The sequence below is a fragment of the Vidua macroura genome, chromosome 14 (genome assembly GCF_024509145.1).
Source record: "Vidua macroura isolate BioBank_ID:100142 chromosome 14, ASM2450914v1, whole genome shotgun sequence".
Classification (NCBI taxonomy): Eukaryota; Metazoa; Chordata; class Aves; order Passeriformes; family Viduidae; genus Vidua; species Vidua macroura.
In genome coordinates, this window is record NC_071584.1 from 13,319,327 (window position 1) to 13,344,571 (window position 25,245).

The 25,245-nt window shown below is 38.2% G+C and overlaps 1 protein-coding gene across 4 annotated transcripts in view; it reads left to right on the forward strand.

Moving 5' to 3' along the window:
• The window catches only part of KLHL13 (kelch like family member 13), an 81,086-nt gene that overhangs the window by 25,489 nt on the left and 30,352 nt on the right, over nucleotides 1-25,245 (forward strand). The window contains exon 1 of one of the 4 annotated variants that reach the window (XM_053990305.1): nucleotides 17,474-17,553. The exons of 2 other annotated variants lie outside the window; for them this stretch is intronic. In XM_053990305.1, the coding sequence (XP_053846280.1) occupies nucleotides 17,474-17,553 (80 nt within the window). Of the gene's footprint in view, nucleotides 1-17,473; nucleotides 17,554-18,037; nucleotides 18,149-25,245 lie in introns of those variants that run through there. One more of the 4 variants, XM_053990302.1, reaches the window with a different exon arrangement.

Consider the following 25,245-nt stretch of genomic DNA (forward strand, 5'->3'; position numbering starts at 1 on the left):
TGCACTCTGAGTGCACACAACCTCTTAGCAGTGTTTTGGTCAGTCACATTTCTGCTTAGTGTGAAAAATGGCTCTTTAATGAATAATTCTGTGAAACTCTGAAGAAGAAAGTTATATGCTTTCCTTAGAGCAGAGTTCTTATGTATGTGTTCTCTCCATCTCTGAAAGCTTCCTGTCTCTAGTAATCCCAACCAGTACCTACTCAGTTCTATTTCCTTCAAGTTATTCTTTTGTACTTCATTTTACTTAGCAGATGAACACATCTGTGTTCAAAGAAGTGATGTTACAAGTGCTTTCAGTCCTCACTATGTTCATGATTTTGTCCTTTGTTCCCAGGCATGTGCACTTGAATACTTTAGAAGTCCATTGCCATTCAAACTGTGAATGTTGGCATTACCGTATGAAGCCTTTTAAAATATATTCATGTAAGAATTAAAATTAGAAGATAAAGAACTAGAAAAAGATTCAGTGGATTTTTATTTTAAGGCTATGACAAACTTCTTACCTTATTTATTGGACACTTGTTTTTGTTACATCTGGCCTCAGTATGGTGTGTGTGACAATGTTTATGCTTGTTAAGGGGTAAAGGTTTCTTAATCTCAGTGGAAGAATTAACCTCTTCAGTAGAAAGTTTTTCTCCAGTAAATGCTTTTAGCTCTCCAAATAATCTTTGTTTTCAACCAACCACTAAAATTACCTAAAGAGTAGTAGAGTGAATACTTACAGCTGTAGTGTTGACTTGCATTAAAAGAAAATACCTGTAATTTTTTCAGGATTGGCTAGGTAAAAGTAATGCTTTCTTTGTGATGGAATATTTGATAAAAAAAGCCAATGTTTTTCTTCTGTGACTAGAAGTTAATAAGCAGGCTTAATGAGCATATTGAAATATGACACAGGTGTCCTCGTGTTAATTTTTTTTTTTTTTTCACAAAGAAAGAACAGTGGTTCAAAGCAGAAACATTCTCTTTCATATTTAAAAGCTGGGTTTTGGTTTGGGTATGTTTCTGGGTTAAATGCAGTTCAGTTTCCTCTAGACATGGCTGTGGGTCCTGCCATCTGTCCAAGTGCAGCTTTAGTGTATGGTTTGTGAGCCAGTGCCTTTTGCACATGAACTGTTTGCAACTTGAACTTCATGTGGGAGGCAGAGAGGTGTGGATCTAAAATAGTTCATATTTCATTCAAAGGAGGTCAGCTGCTGCTTTCACTGGGATAGGTGAACTTGCAAACTGCCCTGGCTGCTTGGAAGGTCTGGCCGGCTTGTAGGATGTTCAACATACTGTAAGCAGGTTTTTTCTGGAAAGCTGGCTTTGGAAAGTTCTCCATCTGCTGACACCTGTTAGCAGTGTAGTGTAATCTCCTGCTGATTGTCACTTTCCCTTTTGTTTCCTCTCTCTGTCTTCTGTCACTTGGGTGGGTGTCTGCTGATTATAGTTGTGCTCCTGGTGAGTGGTGGTTGTAGGGTTATGAGAAATTGTTTCCCTGCTCTGTTTGCTGTTTATTTGAATGCATCAAGTTAAAAAGAAGGGCTTTAACCAAAGCAACTCTATACTTATGATAAGGTGCTTTAAAGTCCTAAATCTAAAATAATCTACTCGCATAGTGTGTATGGCATTGTCCCTTAGAGAGAGGGTATGGTATTTGTTTGCCTGCATGTAATTTATTGATTGTGACCTTATATTTAACCTGTGTGTATAACTTTTGGGTACAGACTGGCATAGTTCTTAAATTGATGATGTACAAAACATTCAAAAATTACCCCTGAATGAATCATTTTAATATGCAGTTTGATCTGCCTTAGTTAGCAGCTGATCATCTAAATGAACACTTTTGAAATAAAAGTTGTAGTCTTGAAAAGCAACAATGCTGTCTCAATTGCTTGCTCCCCAGAAAATTTTGGTGCTGAAATTTAGCTCTAATCAATGTCCCTACATTTAGTCAAAATGGAAGAATTACATTATCTGCTATTCATAAAGGGAAGGGGAAAAAGTTAAAGAGAACTTTTATTTGAGTATGTCTGATCTGTTTTATTTAATTTTGCTGTTAACAGAAGTGACCTAATTTTGAAAAGAGAAGTGTCCCTTTCTTCATGGTTACCAAATACTTTGGTACCTTCTACATTTAAAACAAATGAAAGAAACTGTTCCCCACCCCAAAACAACTGAAGGATGTCTATATTTTTGCCTTATTTGAACAGAAAAATTCCCCACACCTGAACACAAAACCCTCCTTGCACTATAAAACCCGACCAATCAAAAACCTCCTACGTGTACATTCCACTCTTTTTTTATGCTGGAGGTGTTCTGTCTATGTCCCTGTGTGCAGCTTGGTAATACATTTGCCATTATTCTATTGTCATTGGACATCTGGGATGTCTCTGATATGCAGGTTGCAGTTCACTTGGATGCAAAATCAGTCATATCTTGGAAAATAATCACACAGTGGTGGAGACTGTGCTGGAAAAACAGTCTTGCTTGTGTTTGTTGTATGGGGAGATCAGTTTTGCATCTGAAACTGATCTGTTTTAATGAACTGCACTTTAAGCTTACTAATGTTGTTAAGGACATCTTGTAATAATGAAAAGTGTTGGGGTATATTTGCATTAATGTTGTGTCCTGGAGAATGAAAGTTGAAGCAGCTATTAAGTTTTCATGTGATCTTCAGAGGTATTATACAAGTATCCTGCAGGACCAGTGAAGGCTGTTCAGGGAAACAGCTCAGTTTTTCAAGCAGTGTGTTTTACATCCTGGTGACTTCCAATCCCATAAATAAACACACTGAAATCCAGACATCAGTATGATTCCTGTGGATAACAGTAAATTTAACAATGGAACATAACAGTGCACTGTTTAAATGTCCATGTCTGTCACGGAAAACCTTCAGCTATAACTACTGCTGTTCTGCCTTGTCACAATATTGTGTGTATATTTATGCCTGACCTTCCTATGGCACTGCTGAAACTTGAGCATCTTGCTAATCTCCTTCCATTTTCCCAAGCTATGTTTTCACATCCAGCTCCATCATGTTGGATTCCAAACATTTTCAGCATGCAACCACCCTGTTCCAAATTCCTGAATTCTACTTTCATTCTTCTGTTCCAGCTCACCTGTTACAGGGTGGTTGAATCTAAGGTGACAGCTGGGTAGGTGGAGGTGGATCAACCAAGGATCCGGGAGGAAACTTAATTTAAGGAGAATGTGTTAAATCTCGTTTTGCTTCTGTTGTCCCAAAGAGCACAGAGGTCATGTATCAACAAGTCAGCAAGTCCCTCAGAAGCCCAGCTGGACAAGGAGCAAAGCCTTGTTTGCTGTTGCTTAAATTGATGTGACTTGAGTGAGTCAGAGCAATGTGGAACATGAGAGCTGCAGCAGAGGAGTTTCCAGGCTTTACAGAGCTGCTCTCTCCTGGCTGGAGCAGCATCTTTGCCTTTGTCTGGGCTCCTCTTTGCTCTCACAGCCAGGTTTTCTCCTCTCTTGTTCTGTCTCCCGGTAATTAGAGCAGCAACGTGACTGTTCAGTTCTGTTTTCTGATAATTAGAGCTTGGCCCATACAGCAAAGTACATGGTTGTGTTGGGCTTTGCTCAGGGCCGTGGCCAGGACATCACTGGTCTGTCATTGGCAGCCGGAAATCCTTTTCATTGCTGCTCTGCAGTGGGGTGTGGCAGAGACTTGGGCTGATGAGGAGTAATTATGTGATGCTGCTGGCTTGTTGTGCACTGGGAGCAGCCATGCCTCTGCTGTACATGCTTCAGGAGTAATGAGCAGCACTGCTGGAGAACAGGAATGGCCTTGTTCTCCAGCCAGTTAACTGGGTTAGAGGACTGATGCAGAGGGAGGGAGGAGGGTAAATGAACTGAATCACATTGCTGGAATTTGCTGTGAAAAAGAATTGGTATATTCAACACCAGAAAGCTAAGGCTTAATAATTTTAGTTAATTTTACTTCTGCCCTTTGGATTCTGTAGGCTTTCATCAGATTAGAGCCCTGGAGTAAAGGCTTAGTCACACTGCGCCTTGTGCGTTGTTCTAGGGTGTTGATAAAAGACAGTTATAAATAGGCTGCTTATCTAAAATCCTGTATTTAGTTATTTACACCCAGGTGCCTGATGCAATGACTGAAACTTCTGAAAAACTTCTTAACCATTTATTGAATCTAATTATTTAAAATACTTGGTAGTCTTCAAATAAGCCTTTTCCTTTAAATTAATCAGTCTTTGATTAGTGCTATCTGCAACCCCGTCTCCCACAGCAAAAAAATGTTGCTGAATGAACATTTATTTCAAGATCCAGCAAAACTTTGACGTGTTTTAGAAATTTCTCCCCAGCAGCTGCTTTTTGGACCACACGGTGTTGGTAGTTTGCTTATATTTCTGCTTTAGTGAAAGACTCAAACAGAAGAAGGTATGCTTGTGCATGTTGTTGCTTGATTTGGGATATGAGCCAGAGCTTAAGTTCACAGAAATTTCATGAAAGGCACTAAAGAAAGAACAGTCTTCTGTAACAGTGTTTATGTAAAACTCCTGGGTTCGTAGTTGCTGTAACTCTTGGTTTCCCTGTAGAGGTTTATTATTCACTGAACAGTTTTTATTTCAGTGTTTACAGAAACTCTTGTGGCAAATGTTCATCTTATCTTAAGCTATGAACTGCATTTTGCTTTGAGTTCAGTACTGACCCTGCTGAATAAATATCTGTTTTACTGCCCTGCCTTCCTGCCTTCCTCCCTTCCTAATCTGACCACTGTATCCTGTGCTTTTGGAGTAATGTATGTTTGTCTCAGCAGAGATTTCCCACATATCCCCAGAATTAATCTTGCCTTCTTTTCATGTTTTCAGTATATGCTGTTCAAAGGCCTCCAAAGCTTCAGCTCTCAGGGATTTTACTGTCATGAAAGTACTGAGTTCCCTTGAGATTGCCTTTGAATTTCTAGACACCAATACTCTTTTTAGTATAAGGTTTGAAATTTAGAATCAGTGTTCCAAGTGAGTGAAGAAATGCTTTCAATATTGCAGGAATTTTCTCAGTTCCAGTTATAAATGTCTGTAGATACATGGGGAGGCAGGAGCAGGTCAGGCATGACTGATGCTAGAGCATGGCTTTTTAAAAATATTATTTTAACAGTTAGTTATGTGGGATTATGGCATTGCATTTTCCTGGCAACACTTTGTGCAATATGCAGCAAGACTTTGTTCAGGTGGTTGCAGTCACATTCTGCCTGGTCTGAGTTACTCTCATGATTCTCCTGAAGAATTACTGGGCAACTTTGCTGTTATATTAGTTATTTCAGAGGTTCTTGTAAAATCTTTCAGGCAAATAAGATATTATTTGCAGCATGATTTATGGTGTTGCTTATGGTGAGAATCATGTTTTGTATTTCTCATGGTGTTGTATGCCCTCTGCATATTATCATTCTGTCTTGTGTGGGCAAAATTGTAATTTCAGCAGCTCCAGAAAATGAAACTGCCAAACTTCAGAATGAGTAAAATATACTGCACTTGGAAGAACATATCAAAGCAAAGCTTTGATTAATGTAAGTTTTGCTTTGTTTAGAAATCCAGAAAATGATTATACCATGGGACACATACTGCAGAGAGTTGAGTAAATATGGCTGAAATAATATGCAGAGGTTTGTGGAAGGTGGGATGAGCAAGTCAGCATGCAAATAGATGTTCTTATGTGTCAGCTGTCTTACCTTGTTTCTGCTGTTTGTACATTAGTGACTGAGCATGGTCTTGGGTTTGATTGCTACTCCAAACTGCCAAATTCTGTTTTGAATTCACATAGTAAAATTTTGTAGTTCAAAGGTACAGTGGAAAATTATAGTCAGAAATACCTACTTTCTGTGTCAGAGATTATCTAAGATTGGAGAATCACTAAATGTTTGTCTTGAGAGGGGTTGTGAGGTAGTAGCTGACACACTTTGGAGTCAGTTATTCACTTATTTTGTTAGTATTATTTCATACCTAATTCTATGCCTTCATTCTTCCATCACTGAAGTCTTTTCTGCTTCAGAAACTGTTGGTGGGAATTTGACATCTAGAAACAGTTTTATATTGAAGGCATAGATTGGAAATGATCAAAAATTTCTTGAAGTCATAGCTGAAATTCATCTTCCCTTGTGTTTTTATCAATACAGAGTTAATTGCATAGATCCAGGTGTAATACAGGAGGAAGGGGGTTTATAGTTGTTTTTACCTGTGTGTGTGTCCCACTGCAGTACTAGGGATGCTTTGGTACTGGGAGGTAAGGTGGAGAAGTTTGATTGCTGGCCTTGTATGTGAGTGCTGGCGTCACCTATGGGGCACTGGGTACAACCACTTCTGTTTTAAACTGGTTTTTTTCGCTTTGCTTCAGTAAATCTGTGTTGTAAAAACAGTTATTGAAAAGTTGCTTCTGGTGGGATAGCTGCAGCATGTTACTTGAAGACATTTCCTCTGTTTCATTTTTTCCACCAAACATCTGCTAGTTTCATGTAAAGCTTTCTCTTTATTGTGCTGGAGAGCTGGTGAATAAGGACCCCACATATACCATGCTTTTTGTGACACTATGTACTCTGAATGTATTTCTTCTTTCCTCTCTGCTTTCCATGCTGCTAAGTCGAATCTGAAAGTTGATTCTTGTCCAGAAGTCATTCCACAAATTTTCTCACCCTTTTCACACTCTGCCTTTCCCAGTTCTTTGCTGCAGCTGGTAAGATGGGGCAAAGAGCAGAATAGCTCATGTCTCAGACCAGGTAATGTTTGGGAGGAGTGCTGTGTTTGTCAGTAGGTGTCATAGAATATCCTCAGTTGGAAGCGACCCCTAAGGACCATCAGATCCATCTCCTGGGTAGTACGGCCTTAGGAGCTTCAAGGCTGGGTACAAACTAGTCCAATCTAGCTAGTCCTAGCTATGATGTTGCACAGATCAACCAAAGCTTAAAAAAGGTAGCATTTTTCATTGGTTTCATAGACAATATGAGTTTTGTTTGTACTGGTCCTTTTTTTTTTTTTTTTTTTTTTTTCATTTAAAATAGGAATGTATTAAAATTTGTCTTGCTGTGTAGTTCTTGTGAATACCAGAAGGTGGCATAACTGGTTTTCCTAAAAGTGTTCTGATTGCAAGAAATGCACACAATGCTACTGCACTGATTTTAAAGCTGTTGGTGAAATTTTTATCTGAGGGAAGCCGGATCAGCTTGGATCTTGGCATTTAAAAGAGTGATTTATATAAGGTCCTTTAAATAACTCTGCCTTTTTTTTTTTTTTTTTCAAACTGCAAAACCCTTGTGTGCAGGTTTTTATAGGTAAAGTTTTTGAAAGTGGAAGTAGTTTACCTGAAAATGCAGTGGGGAAGAAAGGGGTCATCCAATATGTGTGCAGTGAAATTCTTTCCTGAGCTGTTTTACAGAATCCCAGTTTCCCAAGAATACATTGTTTAAATAGCTTGTTTTACCAATTTGCAAAAAGAGACCAATTCCTGTTTCTTTTAAGCTCTTTAGCAAGTGCTATAAAAAAAATAAGTTACTGGTATGGTAACATATAAATGATAGTTTTGTGTGGTAGCACCTCTAACCACAGGCAGGTTTTTAGGTGTACCAACATTAGGTGTTTGAAGCAGTATGTGAAAAGAGTGTGCAAAAAAGACCAGTGAACCTTTTAATATCAATCTATTTTCAGATCTAACTGGAAGCTTAGTCTTTGTGCAGTGTTGCCCTGCACTTATTGACAAGCTGATATAAGAAGGTATTAGATACCATCTCATTTGATGCTTTCCTTATTGGTCTGTCTCTGGAGCAGTCATCTCCACTATGGTGTTGATCAAAAAGTAGTTAAATAAACTTTAAATGGAGGTATTGTTTCCATTCAGAGTTGTAGAGAACTCCCTCCTAGAGCAAGGGCACTGGGCATGATGGGCAAGGTTTTGGTAGTGGGGTGTCAGTGCAGGGGTGCCCTGTGCCAGACACAGCTGGGGTGGATTTTACATTCAACCTCCTTTTTGTTAGAATACTTCATTGTAACGTGTAGGACAACCCTGAAACTTTTGAAGGAATGAGATGCATGAGATTTTTTCGCTTTCCTTCAGCTCCCTCTGGCAGACAAAGCCCCGAATTACAACTGCTTTACTTGGAGCTATTTCAGTGAAGGGCTTGTCCCAGCTCAAAGTTATCACAGTTGCTTGGTGTTCTCTATGTGTGCTCCAAAATGATATCTTCAGCAGTAGAAAAGTACATTACTGCAGCTGCAGAAGGTGCTGAAATGTAGATATTTCTTGGTTTAGCTGACTCTTGCACTGTGTCTGCGTGCATCACAGCTGTGCAATGCTATTTCACCCCAAGGACCTCTACACCATGCACATCTATTGATTCTTTATTTTTTTTTTCTCTAATGTGATCTCTCCTGAGCCTGCTGTGATTCACTAGAGCAGCCCAGATGAGAAGGATGTGACTGTTTTGCATAGGAGCCTAAAGTTATTTGCAGAATTTAGACCCTTTCTTTCCTGACCAGATGATGTGGGTGGAATGAAGTGGTGCAGCTGTGCTGGTGGTGGCTCTCACTGGGCTGAGCCTCCCACTCACCTCTCTGCAGTTTCTCCTCCTCTCAGCTTCATGGATTTATTTTCAGTTCTGTGTTTCTGAAGGGGGCTTTGCCAGGTGAAGAGATGTGGCCACGTGTCTCAATAAAGATGTAGGAAACTGTCAGGAGGGTGTGGAGTGTTGGTAAAATGACCTATAGAAGCTGCTACATGGACATTGGTGAAAGCACTGAACTGCACTTTTGAACAGGAGTCAGATGTCTGAAGTTTTATGAAACTTCATAAATAATATGTTTATAATCATAAGGTTTATAATCATAATACTTTAAAGTAATTGATTTAAATAGTTAATAGTTTTTAAAAATGCAAATAAGATTACCATTCTTCCATGGGCCTTTCTAAAATCAGCTTGTACTTTTCTTGCGATGTACAATTATTTTATGCAAAGCAGCATGTCCTCATTTGATCCTAAATTATCCAGATTGCCACTAAATAGGGGTATTGCAATTGCAGAGTTCTTCCAGACTGCTAAGTGAATATTTTAAAACTTAAAACCTGCTTTTGGAAATGAATTAATAGCTTATATATTTGCCTACCATAACATATTTGAAATAACTAACTGGCATATTTCAAAACTTTGCCTAGGAAATGTGGAATTTTAAAACTAAATTCCACAAATTTATGTTCTCAGATCTGCTAAAGATGAAAGCAGTTTGTAATATTCTGTTTATAATTTAATTATTACACAAGAGTTTCAACATTTAGTGATTTAGAAGTAGAAGATAGTTGTGTATTTCAGAGAAATGGAACGAGTTCATATGAAGAATTGTTTTTGTGATCGTATTTTTTTGTCTCCTGGAAAAATCTAAATGTAAGCAAGGTATGCATTTTGAAAGCTGCAAGTGTTTTTTAAATGTTGACGATCCCTAGGATGAGGCTAATTCTGTGTCATTAGTACACTCATTGATTGTACAATGAAAATTTAGTACAAAACTCTCTTTTTCCCACACTGCCTGTTAGCTGTTCTGGTTTTGTTACTAATTTCACCTGTTCTCATGGCATTTATTTGAAATTATCTGTGGTCCTGAAACTCCTTTTCTCGTGTAGAGAAATTATACTTTTTTATCCTCTCACTGAATGTGAGAAATTAACACTAGTGATAAACAATTAAAATTAGTGACAAATTTGAAATTGAACTCTTTGCTGCTTAAAACTTTCACATGTCCCTGTGTGGAGGCAAGCTGAACTTTAAGATCAAATTGCTATTTCATAAAAATTTGTATCTGATATGCTTCAGAGTACCTGAAGGCAGGTAATTCAATTGATTGCACCTGGGTGTCCCTTTTGTGACTCCTTGAAGGAGTCCAGCCAGCTGCAGTGCAGTGGCCATGGCATCCTGGAAGATGCATGCTTGCAGGTTTTATGGCTCCCAGGTTGCACACAATGATTTCTGACAACCTGGACTTGAAGCATCAGCATCTTTCTTGAAACCTTTTCAATCTCATTCTCTGTCAGCCTTCCTGAGGGATTCTGGCCTTTGGATAGAGGTGTCAGGAGTGTCCACAGTGGAGATTTTGTGGATTGGAGACATCAGAGGTGACAATGCAGTAGGAATTCCTGTGTTCAGGAAGGGTTTGTATTTTTGGCTTTTAATGAAACTGAGTCATTACAGAAGCACACAAGAGCAGTGATCAAGGCTTTGTTCTTGCCTCCCCACGCTCTTCTTCTCTTTTCATCAGGGACACTTTCTGTAGGTGTGCAGGACCACAAAAACACACTCCAGTGGATAAAGATGGTAGGATTTAGAGAATGCAAGAGGACTAACAGATTCCATATAAATAATTCAAGGATGAAAGAAAAAGCCTACAAACTTCTGCTTAAGAATATTTCCAAAAAACATTACCCAACACGTGACTCCTGTCATTTGCAGTTTGCTGTCTGTGGTGCAGGAAATACTGAAGTCGTTCATGGCTGGTGCTCAGTCCTGGCTTCTGTTCCATTACTAAATTGTTGAATATATTTGCAGCATTTGAGTCTGATGTGTAAATGTGTTTAGGCATACTTTACTAAAATAAATTGAGCAGCCAGCAGACTATAACAGCTGTAGAGAAGTTGTTTAGAAATAAATTCTTTGTAGTTCACAGTTTGACCTAATAAAAATAACTGTTGCTTCAGACAATTATCTTCAGCAGGGTCAGTCTGGCTGCTGTGACTGTGCCTTCAGTTTTCTGTGTTGATTTATTAAATATAATCACCTGGGGAAGATGAGCCAAGTTCTCTGAATAAATTGGTGCTAATTCAAAAGCATTTCTTCTTGGTGGTGTGCTGTCAGTAGAGTACATGGACTTAGATCAAAAATTGGAAACCTTCATTAGCTCACTTTGCTTTTACCTCCTACTGAGTGTTTCAAGACCATATTTTACCTAATAAATTTTACATAACAGTAATTTACCTAAGCAAATCTGATTTTTTTTTTATATTATAACCTGTGTCTTGTAATTAAGCTAACAGCGCATCTTGACAAATCTTACCTCAATTTTAGAGAAATCTCTCTCAAGAATGCACACAATAAAATGCAAGACATCCATAAGTGGCATAAAATAAAACCCACTTTCATGGTAAGAAACACACACTTCAGAATATTTGAAATATTTCTGAAACTTTGTTACCAAATATGCCTGAGACAGGCTTTAATATTTTAATTAATGAATGCTTCCAAATATTTAAAGTGTGAATACTGCAGGGACTGAATTTGTGCATTTCCTGTCTCTCATTTCCTGCAAGTTTTTGGGAATCAGACTTAAGATTTGAGCAAACTTATTTTACTTAAGTAGTTTTTAAAATAGTTGATTGTGACCTTATAGGAAATGGCGTGAGTTTTTTTGAATGTTTGCTGTTGCTGAATAATTTCAGAAGTTTCAAACTTAGACTGTAAGATTTTTTTTCATTTATGAATGATGCAAAGACCAGGGTTATGGACATTGGAAGAATGTGCGAAATGGAGAAACTAATTTCTCAACATGATTCTTTCTCAGCATATTTGGTTTGTTGAATAACTTTGGTAGTCTGAAAATCATGTGAGAATTTGAATCTCTCCTACCTGAGATGTGTGGAAGGGAGGGGGAAGTGGCTGTGTCAGATGCAGGGTAGTATGTATTTGTCAAATATATATCAAAATAATGTATATCTATATATATATATATAGTGTGCGTGTATGTATGTGTATATATATGCACACATATGCTATATACACAATCCCACATATATAGTATGCATATGTATATTTATGTATAATATTTTCACTGATTTGATGCATCCTAAAATGTTACTGCAGCAATTTCCTCATTTATACAGGAAAAAATGCTGAGTTAGTGGATAGTAAACTGTAGCACTTCTTGTTAAACACATAGGACATGCCCTGACTGCTTAACTTAGTATTTCAAGATTTGGGGATTTTTTTTCCTGTTTGAGAAAGGGCCCCACATATTGCTATAGAGACTTGACCCTGCACTGCTTACAGCATTTTGACAGCAGGAGGGGTTGGCTGCAAACCCACTTTATCTCACTTCTTTATGCTTTATGATTGTTCCTTGTTCTTTGAGCAATCACCCCAGTTTAAAAGAATTAAATTTATTTGATAGTAACTACTTTGTAAGCATCTCTGATCCATTTATGAGATGAGATTATGGATGGATCCATTTATTATCCATCACATGCATCTTAATGTCTACAGTGCAACTGCTTCGAAGAGCTGCTGTAACTTATATCTGATGTCCGAGGGCCTTTTTATCCCCAGTTATAAAAATTTTGAGACAGCATAGCAGGTAGCAAGTCAAAGTACAGGTGTAATTGTCAGAACTGTCTTTAGCAGTTTTAAAGCTAATTTCTTAATGAAATTTAAAAAAATAAGAATTCAAAGACTGTTTTTTGGTAAGATCTTTGATGTTCCTAGAAAAGTTGCCATTTCAGTAAAAGCATTGCCAGGTGCATATTGCCAATCTTTTTCTGTACTTCAGTATTTGGGAAATATTTCAGTGTTGCTGTGAGAGGACTGCAGATGTGACTGCAGTGGTTTCCTTTGGATTCCTCCTTAGGCAAAGATTTGTTTTCCCTTCATATGAATTTTGGTATGAATATTTTGACAATATATGGTCAAAGAAATTGTATTAATTAACTGACTCATGTATAGGGCAGTACTGTCAACACCATCTTTTAATTATTCTCTTCCAGTAATTGGAACAGCTGCAGTTTAATAGACTGAAAAGCCAGAGGTAGAGGCATGAGAAGCACCCATGTGAAGTGGAAAGAGCTGAGTAAGGAAGCCAATTAAATTATCACACAGTCAGTTTTTCTTCAGTTTCTAGACTTGTGCCTTTGCATTAAATATCTGAAATTATTTGGATATTGAAATGATTACTGCATTTGAGCTCCATGTCTTTGGGGATATTTTGCTGGATTTTGGGGGTTCTGCTTTATTTTCTTCTCTATCAAAATGCTCTTGTGTGGTGTAGCCATCAGCTCAGCAGGCTGGCGGTTTGAAGATAAAGAAAAGATGAGAGCAATTCCTCCCTATGTGAAACTGATTTTCTGCCTTCAGTTTGGAATGAGCTCTGCTACTGCTAATATCATAAACCAGGTATTTTATCATACAACAAATGCCCATTTTAAAATGGAAACATGCTTTTGTATCAATGAATTTTTAGAACACAGGTGTGGGGGAAAAGAATCTCAGAAGTTTGAATATGTTTACTGGTCTAACCACTACCATTTTAAGGTGTTTTTCTTGTTGTTGAGTCTGGCATCTTCTCTTATATAAACACTGTATCAGTAGGAAATAGTTTGTGACACAAATATTAAGACTTTTCTGTTGTCTACATTTCTAGATGAAAATGGGAGATATACATCATACTGTCACTGTAGCTTTGACTGTTTTTCTTTCTGGAAAGCTTAAGAAGCCTGAGCTTCTGGAAGTGAGAAGACTTTTCAGGTCATGCTAGAAAGGGTTTGGAAGACTTGAGAAAGTTGTGATGTAGCATAACCCTACTTTTCACCTAGTGCTTTCGATTCCTCTGACACCTAAGAGATGAATAAAAGGAGAGAGGTAAGTAGCCTGTTAAAGTGGAACAGCAATTTTTTAACCACAGCAAATCACTTGACTGAGCAAGTATTTTTTCAGTTTTGTTTTTAGCAGTTTAAGAACTGAGGAAAAAAAGTAAAACTCATTATCTGTGCAAACTGATGAAAATCCAGCAACATCTCTAGAAGTTGACTTTTATTCTGCTTGGTTTGCTACAAAAATTCAGGTGGCATTCAAAGGCTAAGAATAAATACTTTCAGACTAGAACAGTTTATATTGCCTGGGCTCTGAAACAGCTTTCTGCCTCTGCCTTTTTCTTCTTTTTGAACAACTGTGAAGGGAAGTCTTATGGGAAATGCAGAGATGGTTTAAAAGTTTTGTTGGATGTACAGATGCCCCAGAACTGTGAACACAGTGGGCTGTAAGAGGACAATGTGTTGACAGTTGCTATGTGTGACACAACGTGGTGGCAGCTGAGCATTAGAGTTGCACAAAGGAAGAGGATATCCCCAGAAAAGGAAGAGAATCACAAGGAACGTGGTTTTAGCTGTATTCCTGCTCTGAAGATCAGGGAGAGCTTTCAGAAGAAAAGATGCTGTGATCAGTGCCCTGGCAAGGGAACTCTGTGTGTGATTTGGTCATGTGCTTGCTGGGTGCCTGCTCTTCTCATCTGGGGCCAAATTTTGCTTGTTAATAGTGAAGCAGGATGTAGGTACAGAGATGGAGGGAGAGGGTTAGGAAGTGCTTTCCTCTCTTATCACAAGCACTTTTCAGTCTTGTCTCTGTGGGATCAGAGCTGCACTGCTGTTCAACCCAGTCAGTAGCTTCTGCCTTGCTTAACGTTTCAGGTCTGTAAAATGGCACCTTGGGATCTTGCCTTTGGTGGCATTATTTACTTTTTTTTCTTCTTATGCCACCTATTCCTTTCCTTTACAGCCAAGTTTTGTGCAGAAGTGTGTGATACTCGGCTCAGTGCAGCTTTGGAAACACAAGCGTGGAAATAGTTGCTTAAAACCCAAACACTTTCTCATCTTTTGTACACAGAATTAAGGATGGATAATAAGTAGAATATAACTTCAAGCAAGTTATAAATAGTAGATGCTTTTAATTTTGAATGTGAACTTGCTTGTGAGAAAACTACAGAAAAGCCCCTCGAATGGTCCCAAAATTATGTTTAATCTGTGCAGTTATCATGGGATTTTCAGCACTTGAGAGTTTTAAACTTAAAGCACATCTCCAGTTTGTGTGCCAAGTTGGTATGTTTTCAGAGCACTTCACTGGGAAAGTATTTTCTCAGCAAGGAGTATTCTGCACAGAGCTGTAACACTGTTTTTGGCCCTCAAAATCCTTCATTTGAGGATGAGCAGCAAAGCTATGTAATATGAGAACAGAAAAATGTATATTCAGTGGGTGCAGTGCACTCCAGGAGATCAGATTACTTTTCCCATATTTTCAAATGTGCAGCTAAAACGTTATTTTGAAGTCTCAATTAAAATATCAGAATTATATACTGAGATGTTCTGTTGTCTTAGGAATAGTTAATGTAAAGGATAAAATACATAATAATAGTACTTTCCTTGTGAATATGCAACCAGTCTGTGACTGTCAGGAAGAAAATGGGATTTGATTTATGTTTTTTCTCCTTATGTGTGGATAGGTGATTCATTTCTCACATGGTTGTTCTTTAGCAAGTGACAAGTATTTCCCTATTTTTAGAGTACCTGGCACTGCTACTTTCTTCAGTTCTGGATTTTCTACTTGGGCTGTTTGGTGGAGTAGTTTGTGCTGGACTTTGGGAGGAGATTTGGTTGGCAGTGCTTGGAATTCCTGTACTTTTAAAAATATGTTTACTGTTTTTTCTGCTAAGATTTTATTTATGTTGTTTGTAGAGTAAATGGAAAAATAAGTGGAACTAGGAGCACACAAAGGAGAGCAGGTATTTGAGGACTCATGTTGCCCTCTAGAGTGAATGACATTGTTGGGGGCCAAAGTGAGAAATAACTCTGATTTCTGTGCCTGTGTGGATTGACTTCAATGTCAGTCAGTGCTTGGGAATGACTTTGTGGCTTGAGTTGGATTTTATTCTACTGATCAAAAGGGTGTTTCTGGAGTTACTTCTGAAAAAATGGGTCCATTGATTGTCTTTAGCCTCATTCTTTTTTTTTTTTTTTAATTTGTCATGCTGCTCTTAATAAATAAAACATGTGAAGATCTCCTTGGGGGTGGCAGAACAGTAAGCCAGAGGCTTTACAAGCAGTTACCAGTTGGTTGCACTGGCTGCACAAGGTGTGAGGAAGGGAGTAACTGTGTTTGCTTATTGTATTTTAAGACACCTTCTGTATAATGGTGAATGTAAAAGCAAAGCTGAGTGTGTGAATGCAAATTAATGATTTTTTTTTTTTTTTTTACTTTGTGATTATAATAGCTGCTATTTAACGTCTTTCAACCTGATTTCTAGACCTTCAGTGCAGAGCTGGCACGAAGTACTAGTTTGTGTGTGTGTGAGAGACTGGACGCAGTATTGACCAAGTGTGTAGCCAGGCATGCCTGTTGGCATGTAAATACTTGAATTCTTTTGCTAAAAGTATGACTGTGCTAAAACTGCATAGATGTTTTTGCAGGACTAGTGTTTCTTAATAGTCACAGCAAATAAACACTATTGTCATACCCAGTGGTGTTTGTTCAGCATCCCAGTAGCAGCAGTTCCTGTGAAATTTGTTGCCTGGGTTAATGCTGCTCATTTGTAATTTAGAACTTCAGAGAAGTGGGAGAGAGACCCTCAATTGTTTGTCCAAGGGGTGCATCTGGTTTTGAGTGAGGTTGTCATGTGTTATTTTAATTCCTTGCCTTTGATTTTGGTAACAACTTGCCCAAAACTATTTTCAATCTATTTTCAATAATGGTGATCAGGAGCATCAATTATTCCCTGGTGATTTAATACCAAAATTGAATTTAACATTTTGAAAAACATTTTGTAACTGTGAAACCTGAAATGTTTCACTGTTACAGAACCCTATCAAAGTGTTGTTAAATGTTACTAGAATGAATAAATTCATAGACATTTATAGAAATAGCTACTGGTTCAATTCTTTATTGCTAAGCAGCGTGACAGGGTGTTGGCTTTTTAATGAGAGGATTAAGCTGTCCTGATGAATAGAAAAATTGTCATGCTGTACAGAGACTATTCTGAAATCTGTAGACTAAATATCTTAGTGTTGATTTGGTCTGCTGTGGCAATACATTAGAGGTGATGTATTTTTTTCCTGTAAGGTAATCAGTATAGCAAAATCTCTGCCTTCTTTTCCCTAGAAACCTGCTCTGCTTCTGCATAAGATGCTATTAAATTCCCCATTCCCTTTTTAATAGCTCGCCTTCCCTGCTCCCTGCTGTCGTCAGCCCCGGGAGGTCACCAAGCAGAGCCCTGAGCTGCAGAGTGGTCCCTGATGGGGACCTGCATGACCATCTGCTTCGTCAGCTCTGGAGGCAATTTGGGAGCTGCTGGGGGGGCGTTGAGAATTAGATTGTTGATAGCGTTCCTACAAAGACTGCTATTAGCAGCCTGCTAGTCTCTGCTTCTCTACTGCAGAAGACAGAGTGATATTTGTGTTCCCATATCATGTTGTAAAATGCATGAGATTTTGCTCTTCCTCCTTGGAAATGAGAATAGGAAAATGAGAGCATCCTGAACCAGAAGCTATTAGAAGAGCATGCAGAAACCTGCAGCGATTTCTGCTTTATTTTGTCTTCCTAGCTATGGATTAGAAGGACTGATTTTTGCAATGGGCTTTTTCCATAATGGCATTCTTGTATTGTTTGGTCAGAGCTTGCACAGGAGGAAAACAGGCTGCTGAATTTAGTCACTGATCTCTATTAGCCGTGGCCTAAGGCTATGCTGAGATTTATATCCCATTTGTATTGTTGCAGCTCAAAAGAAGAATGTTCAGAGGATGACAAGTGTATTCTGAGTAGGTATGTTGTTTCATTTTCATATGAAACCCATTTTTTTTTTCTGCTTCCATTGGTCAGAAATGAGGTTAATAGGAAGAGAATATAGTACAGTGCTGCAGTGTCCCTGTTAAGGTAGAACAATAGCATCAGAAACAGTACTTTAAAAATTAGCTGCTTTTATTAAATAAAGCTGCATTATGCTGGTGTGCAGAGTGCAGTCTTTTCTTTTTTTTTTCTTAACATATACTGCAGTCAGTGCTTCCCTAACGAGGTGGCACTATTGTTGAGTTAGAAGGATAGAATCATCATATTGCTTTAGGGGACAGCAGGATTTAAAAGGAGATGCCTTACAGCCCTGTTTTACAGATTGGAAGCATCGGTTTAAGGGCATTGGCAGAATCATTTCCTTGTTCTTAGCAGCAGCCACTGCTGTGTCAGTAGTGTGTGGAATGGAAGTCCTAGTTGGTAGTCTGTTATGGAAACGCTGTTTACTGTTATTGTAGTACCGTGGTGACAACATGCCATTGAAATGGAAAACGAGCTCTCCTGCTATCTGGAAATTCCCAGTTCCTGTGCTTAAAACATCCAGGTCATCGCCACTTTCTCCAGCATACATGTAAGTGAGAGAAATGAGGATAATAAGGTGGGAATTCTTTTTGTGAGACTACCCTGTGGCAAAATACCCTGATACATATTAAATGACATTGGCACTCAGAATTTTATCTTGTTTGCTATGTAGACCCCCCTCCCGATTTTATCCTGGATGTTTCATGATGGATGTCGTGTCAAGTCTTTCCCTTTTTGTTGAAACGTAGAGAAATTGTGCAGATTAAGCCCTATTCATAATGATACTGTGTATGTTCATTTGAAAAGTTTGTGGTGGTGTTAATTTGTGGAGCTGATCTTGAAATGACAAGTTAAGCTTTGAGGCTGGCAGGCTTTCTATATAGTGTATATGTGAAAATTTCCTGCTTCTGACTATTTCGTTTGGAAATTGAGCTTGAAATCACCTGCTGTATTGTATTGCACTTTTGTTTGTGTGAGTTCTTGTAGAGGTGAAATCATCCTGCTTTGGTCTTGTTTTAGTCTTTAAACTCTTAGCCTTAATACAAATTGAATGTCTTTATTAAAAAGTTACAATAAAAGCTTATAACATAAATTTGAATCATTCATATCTGAATACTTACATAGTTATACAGGTTGTCAGTGTAAAGTAGCTTCACAATGTGCCTTTGTCTTGCCAAATCCTGATGCAGCTTTTGTTCACCTTTTGTTGCTGTGAGTTCTGTGTTAGCATATACAGGTGGCTTTTTTTTCCTTCTCTGAAATAAAACTATTAAGCTCAGGGTACTGAATTCTTTCTGCCTTTAAGGAAAGCAGCTCTTCCAAAAGGAGGAAGAGTTGCTTTAAAATGCACAGGTAGCAGTGTAGGTGACTTTTCTATCTGGAAATTGCTGTAAAGGCTACTACTTTCCAATAAAATTCCAGCCTAATACCTACAATATTAATACTTCTAAGCTTGTATTGTCTGCTTACAGATAGGCTTTTGCTTCAGCTACAGTAGGTACATGCTGTAAGAGAGAGGTGCACAGGTCCTCTAAATGTCTTTTTTTTTTATTGTTGCTGAGCGTGGCATTGTTATGGTGGGGCTGAAAGGATCCAGCGCCATGTGCATGGTCACTATTGTTCTCGGGCAGAAGGGCTGGGGGAACAAACCTGGCTGTGCAAAACCTGTGCTGGGCACGCTCACATTTAAGATTAATTAATCTTATGAAAAGATGTGGATGTGCTTCAGTCTTTTTATAGAAAGCATCAAATATACTTAAGGCTACCAAAAGAGAAGGTTTTTCCTATAAATTGTTACCTATTCTGAGTTGTTAAAAAATATGACTTAAATATAAGGCAAGTATCATGATGATAAGAGTTATGAGACCTTTGAATCTATTTCAGGGAAACAGGGTCATTAGTGTTTTATATTATGGTGTTGTTTTTAAACTGTAGAGTCTTAAATGCAAGAAAAATCAGTCTGAAAACCAGTCTGATGTCTCTGCTGCTGAAAGGGAGCATTTATTTTGTGCATTGCCTTTAAAGTGCTAATCTTAACCCTGAGAATGCTCCAGCCTTTGTGATGGGAATCTGTGGCTGATTATCTCAGTATTTTGAAAGTATGAGCAGGTTTAGTGATCATGTTTAAACTGTATGATGCTCAGCTTATCTGGAGCATGAGAAATATGTGATCAGCAGCCTTAATCATCTCTTGATAATGAGTCAATGTATCTCAATGTTTATGAAGACATTTCTTTATTGGCACACAGACCTGACATTAGGAGGACTCATATATCTAAAGCTAAAATTATTCATGTGTTTTATTATAAAGAATGAGAAATGTGACAAAATGGCACCTATTTCATTAGGCAATATAAATCAACTAATTAAAAAATCTCTTGTAATTCAGGTTGGCCAGTAAAAAAGGTGATTGGATTAATTACCTTCATTGTAGCGATAACAGTAAATTTGATACTGTTTTATATAATCTGATGTTTTTCTGATAACTTTTCTGTTGTAAGTAGTACTCCGCACACTGGCAAAGAGCTTATGTTTTGAGTAAAGGGTTGAGGAATAAGTGGTGTGTGAAATGGAACACATATTGACGTAACATAAATGGCCATAAAACTCTAGGATTCACAGATGAACGCTTTGTTACTAAATATTTTGGATCTAGGGTATACAAAGGTATGATTGAGCTTTTAATCCCTTTGGTACTTGACATCTAAAGCTTATAAAATAGGGGCTTCAGTGTACTTTGGAATGCAAAGTAGGAAGGTCTTAAAAGTGGTTTTTTTTTTTCCTTGTATTTAAAATGAAATTCCAGTTTTTCAGGTTCCTCTAATAAAGCTGATCTTAGCTTTAAGAACTTCTTCGTGCTTATGATTTACAAGTGACATTATCTAGAGATTAAACTGATGATCAAGATGCATAGATTTTATTAGAGTTTTTTAGTCTGTGTACCTGATAGCTGAACTCTGCCTCAGTTTCCCTGTCTCAAAATGCTGAAACTGGTGATTGTGAGCAGGTTTGGCTTCTTGGAGGAAGCACCAATATACCAAGTGCCACTGCAAAATTGTTGGCTGTCCTGCAGTTGTGCAGGCTTAGCTCAGTGTCTGCTGGAGAAGTTTGTGGTGCTTGCTGATGGGGGAAAATGAGTGTGAGGAGCTCGTCTCGCAGAGTTCTGTGCCGTGGGGAGCTTGTGGCTGGGTAGTACCTGAAATGAAGGACCTGCAGGAGCTGAGGTGTGATGAGTTTGCAGGTGAGGACATGGTTCTGTCACTGGGAAGTCTGCTTGGTTTGCAGGATCTGGTACCCCTTTCCTGACAATGGGAAGGAGCAGAAGGGGCTTGCTGCCTCTTGGCTGGTGGATTTCTATACCACCAGTTATTTATCAGGGATATTTTCAGGACATCCTCACTGCAGAGAGGTAACTCTTCACTTTATACAGAGGGCCAAGGGATGAGGAAGGCACACATTCCCTGACTGCTGGTGAAACTGATCCAGAGTAGCTCGAACTTTCCCCCAAGCTGGAGAGATCCAGTGACATTGCTTAGGGAAAATTAGGCTTTATTGGACTTGGAAGACTGGCATGTGCCAATATATGTAGGTGTAGGGCAGCTGGCTTAGTACATGAGTTAGGAATGCAGCTGTGGGTACGTGCACACGCCTTTGTCAGGCTGCATTTTCTTTCGTGGCACTTATTTTGCTGGGGTTTAGAATATAGATGCAGTTTGTCAAACATGGTGAAAGCTGTTACAGCAAGCTTATGCACCACTAGTCAAATCATATTCATATTTGTGCTTGTGTTGACTATGTGGAGAGAGACCTACGTGACTTCATATATTAGGTGGACAGTTTTAGCAAGTGACTAAGAGGAAAGGAGAAAGTGAATAACACTTGAAAAAGTGGTGTCCCATGGCATCATGGCTGTTATTTAACATGACTGCCAAATGTTTAAAAACAAAAAAGCAACAGTGACTGACATAAGCAGAGGTTAAGAATTAAAGCAGTACTACAGTGAGGGTGAAGAACAGTTCTGAATTAACAGCTTTGAGGCATAAAGGAACATGAGTCCCACTTCCTGTTCATGGTGCACGGCATCTCATGCATTAAGAACTAAGAGAATTCTTTCTTATTCGCACCAGTAATGTCTTTTTTTTTTTTTTTTAAATTGTCCACATCTTCCATTAATATAAATGGAAGAGAAGTTTTTGGAAACTCGGGAGATTAAAGTGTTATGATGAACATCTACAAAGAATTCAATAATGCGAAAATTCTATTTGCAAAAACACTTTACAAAAGATTGTTCTATTACGGTTATGTCATGAAAGTATATTCTTAGCTGGTTTTTAGAAAGTTAAATGTTCAATAAAGTGGTTTTACTCACCTGCATGCCAATTTTAAAGATAAGTAAAATAAAAGAATTCTTATTTCAGTATAATCCACTTGTAATCTTAGTGCCTTCTATCCTTTGACATGGAATAGTATTAAATGGAAAGTATCCTTTGCATGTGTTTTTATAAATAAATGACTAATATTAGGAGAAATAAACAAATGTGGTATTCCAAATGTATTGCTATCAAAGGGTTTACTACGCAGTCTATCCTGAGCCATGTGGTTATGAAATTTGTCTGATAGGAAATGCTTTGCTGTAATGGAAATCAGTTACTGTGCAGAAAAGTAGAATAAATTCTTAATACTCTGGAGTAAGCAGCATTAGTTTTAGCTGCTTATATTGGTTATACAGGTTAATGCTTTTGTGTCTTCTTCCAACTATCTGCTTTGCTCTACAATGAGCTCTTTAATCTGTGCTATACAGTGATATACACTTAAATGGGAAAAGGTGTGTGTGTGTTTAATTCATCAGACCATCTGCATTAGTTCTCTTTGGTGAGACCATCCTATGTGTGTCTGCTGCCTTCAAAAGTCATTTTTTAGGAAATGAACCCTTTTGTTGGGCTTCTGAGAATTTGACAGACTACACGAAATTCACACGCACCTGTCTTTGGCAACATTTCCATTTTATGACATTGCTTCCTAGATATTTCAAATTTCAACATGTTGAAAGTCAATATGCAGCTCACCTCAAATATGTTTTAAACTGATCTGACAAGACATGCAAAAACATGAATTGGATAAGTGGGGAGTAGAAGAGGCTTGCATCATACTAGTAGGAGAATGCTTCTAATCCCCGAAATTTTGTGTATAGAGTTCTCCTTTGTGCCTGTTGATATTGCTTCTGCTCTTTATATAATAGGTATTTCAATAGAGTATTCTAAGTCTGAAATTTCATTCATACAGCAAATTTCATTGCTGTAATAAACTGATAAAAATGAGACAAAACATCCAACTTGTTTATCATGAAGTCTCCCGGGGCTACTGTTTTTTCTGGGGAGACTTTATAGGGGATGATGTGGCCTAGAGGTCCCCAAAATTACACACTTCTCCTTACACAGCAGGCTGTTGCAATATTGACATTGTGTTGTGACATGGTAAAGCATCTTTATTGAATTATCTAGAATATGTTGCTTAGCCTGTTCTGCCAGCATGTCAGTTCTGCCAGTTTGTTATTTTTGCCATTATTTCTTTGTTAAGATGAAAAAATCTTGTTCTCCAGTCACATCTTACTCATTGACTTTTCTAGTGTTAAGTGGTATTTTCTGTTGACATTTGGATGGGGCTGCCTATGGATTTTCAAAAAGTGCTTGGTGAATATCCGGATTTTAAAATAGTAGTTGCTTGTTCTAAATAGCAATAATGGGAATTGTAGTGTAGTAATGTGTAGCTATCACACTAAAGTGGAAGTGTGCATCTGTGTTACTGCCGTAATATTTTGTCCAGCAGTGACAAAGATTGTATCAATGTCTAAATTGCAATTGTTTTTTCATGGGATGAACAAGTCACATGCCCCTCTTATCTGGCATGCATAGATTTAAAAGTTTTATCACATAGGGGAAAAATATTTTACAATTGACAGTAATTAATGCCCCTCTACATCCTCTCCAGCAGACTGCATAAAGGAATGCTAAAACATCTGTGAGAAGTGACAGAGCAAGAGGAATGGTAAATAAGAATCCAACCCCTAGAGTCAGAATCTTACTGACTTTTAAGTTATCAGAATTATTCTGACCAGTATGTAGGGAAAAAAACCTCTAGCACTCTTGAAAGGAGTAGTTCCTAATTTGGTTACAGGAATACAATGGGATGTGTATTCTATGACCAAATATTGAAAGTGCAGGTGCCTCCTTAGACTTGTATTTGTCTCTAAGGAGCCATTCTGTTAACTTACTAATTTCTGTGTGTGGAAACTAAGGACACATGAGGTACAACTGTAATCTGCTGGTGCGTGCAGAATGGTTTTTGTGTTTTGTAATACACAGGAAGTATTAAGCTGCCTAGTCAAAATTCTTGTTTAACTCTTGAGTACTTAAGACCAAATATAAAGAGCAGAAAATACATGCAGTGTTAGTCCAGCCTTACCTATGAAATCTCATTTCTGTTTTACCTTTTTCAATATTACGGGAATAAAATAGTTCTCTTTATGTAGAAAAGCTACAAAATGTGTATTTCCTTGATTTTTGTTTCTAATAGCAGGAATCAACAGACAAACACCAACTTTGGCAAAAAGTTGTTAGTGAACTGTTTCTAATTTAGCATCATTAAACAATGCGAGTCTGCAGAGTTAAGCTACGAATGGCTCAATGAATGCAAACCCTTTGTCAAACAGATAAATGTGGATGTGATGCTAAGGCTCCCAGAGAGATTAAATGCTGTTAGGAACAAAAGCTTTATAGCAGTGACTGAGCCAAATATTGCTTTGTTTCTGTGGAAAACAAATTTGAATTAACCAGCGGGCTGTAATTATGCTGCAAACAGCTTGAGACCTGTGATTGTTTAGTTGTTTAAGAAGGAATTTTGAAGAGAATATTTTCTGTGTGCATATTCTTGGGAAATCATACCAAAACAGTTGATGTTGCTCAGTCCTCTTCTGCTGGCTTTGTGGCAACTGATCTTCTGCTGGCTTTGGTCACAGTGTGGCCTTACTAGAAAGTGATACAAAAAGGTTTAAGTTATGTTGGGAGTATCTTTGTTTCTGTGTTCTCCTACTTGCCATTGAGATCCACTGGTGCTGGGAACAGTGACAATGTCTTCGGTCACTTGAGTGTTTGTAGTAGCTCTCATAATTTCTGTTGATGTGTGCTTGGACACAATATGGTGATTGTATGTTGAAGTCCTAAGAGACTTGACTATATTTTAAAAAAAAAGGAAAAAAAAGAGGGAAAAAAAAAAAAAAAAAGGAAAGGTTAAGGCTTGACATTTAATGTCTCCAAAATGTTGCTTCTAGAAATAGCTTCACCTGGAGCCTGACTGTGGTTAAGCACATGTCATTGTCCCTGTCCTTCAAGTGAGGTTGTGGTTGTTCCCCTTTGTAGCCTTGCTGCCTCTGCTGATGGCGCTGGCAGAGCTGCTCAGGCTACATTGCTTCTGTACTGACTTCACCTTCTTCAGCTGGTCACTGCAACGAGCATCTTGTGCTGTGAGTGTGTCAGAACAGCAGGCAAAGCTGGGGCACTGCCTGCCTCTGCCCGTCAGCGTGTGCCCACAAATGACCTTCGTCCTCTCTGCTGGTTTTGGGGGTTTGCAAGTCCTGTATCCTCATCTGCT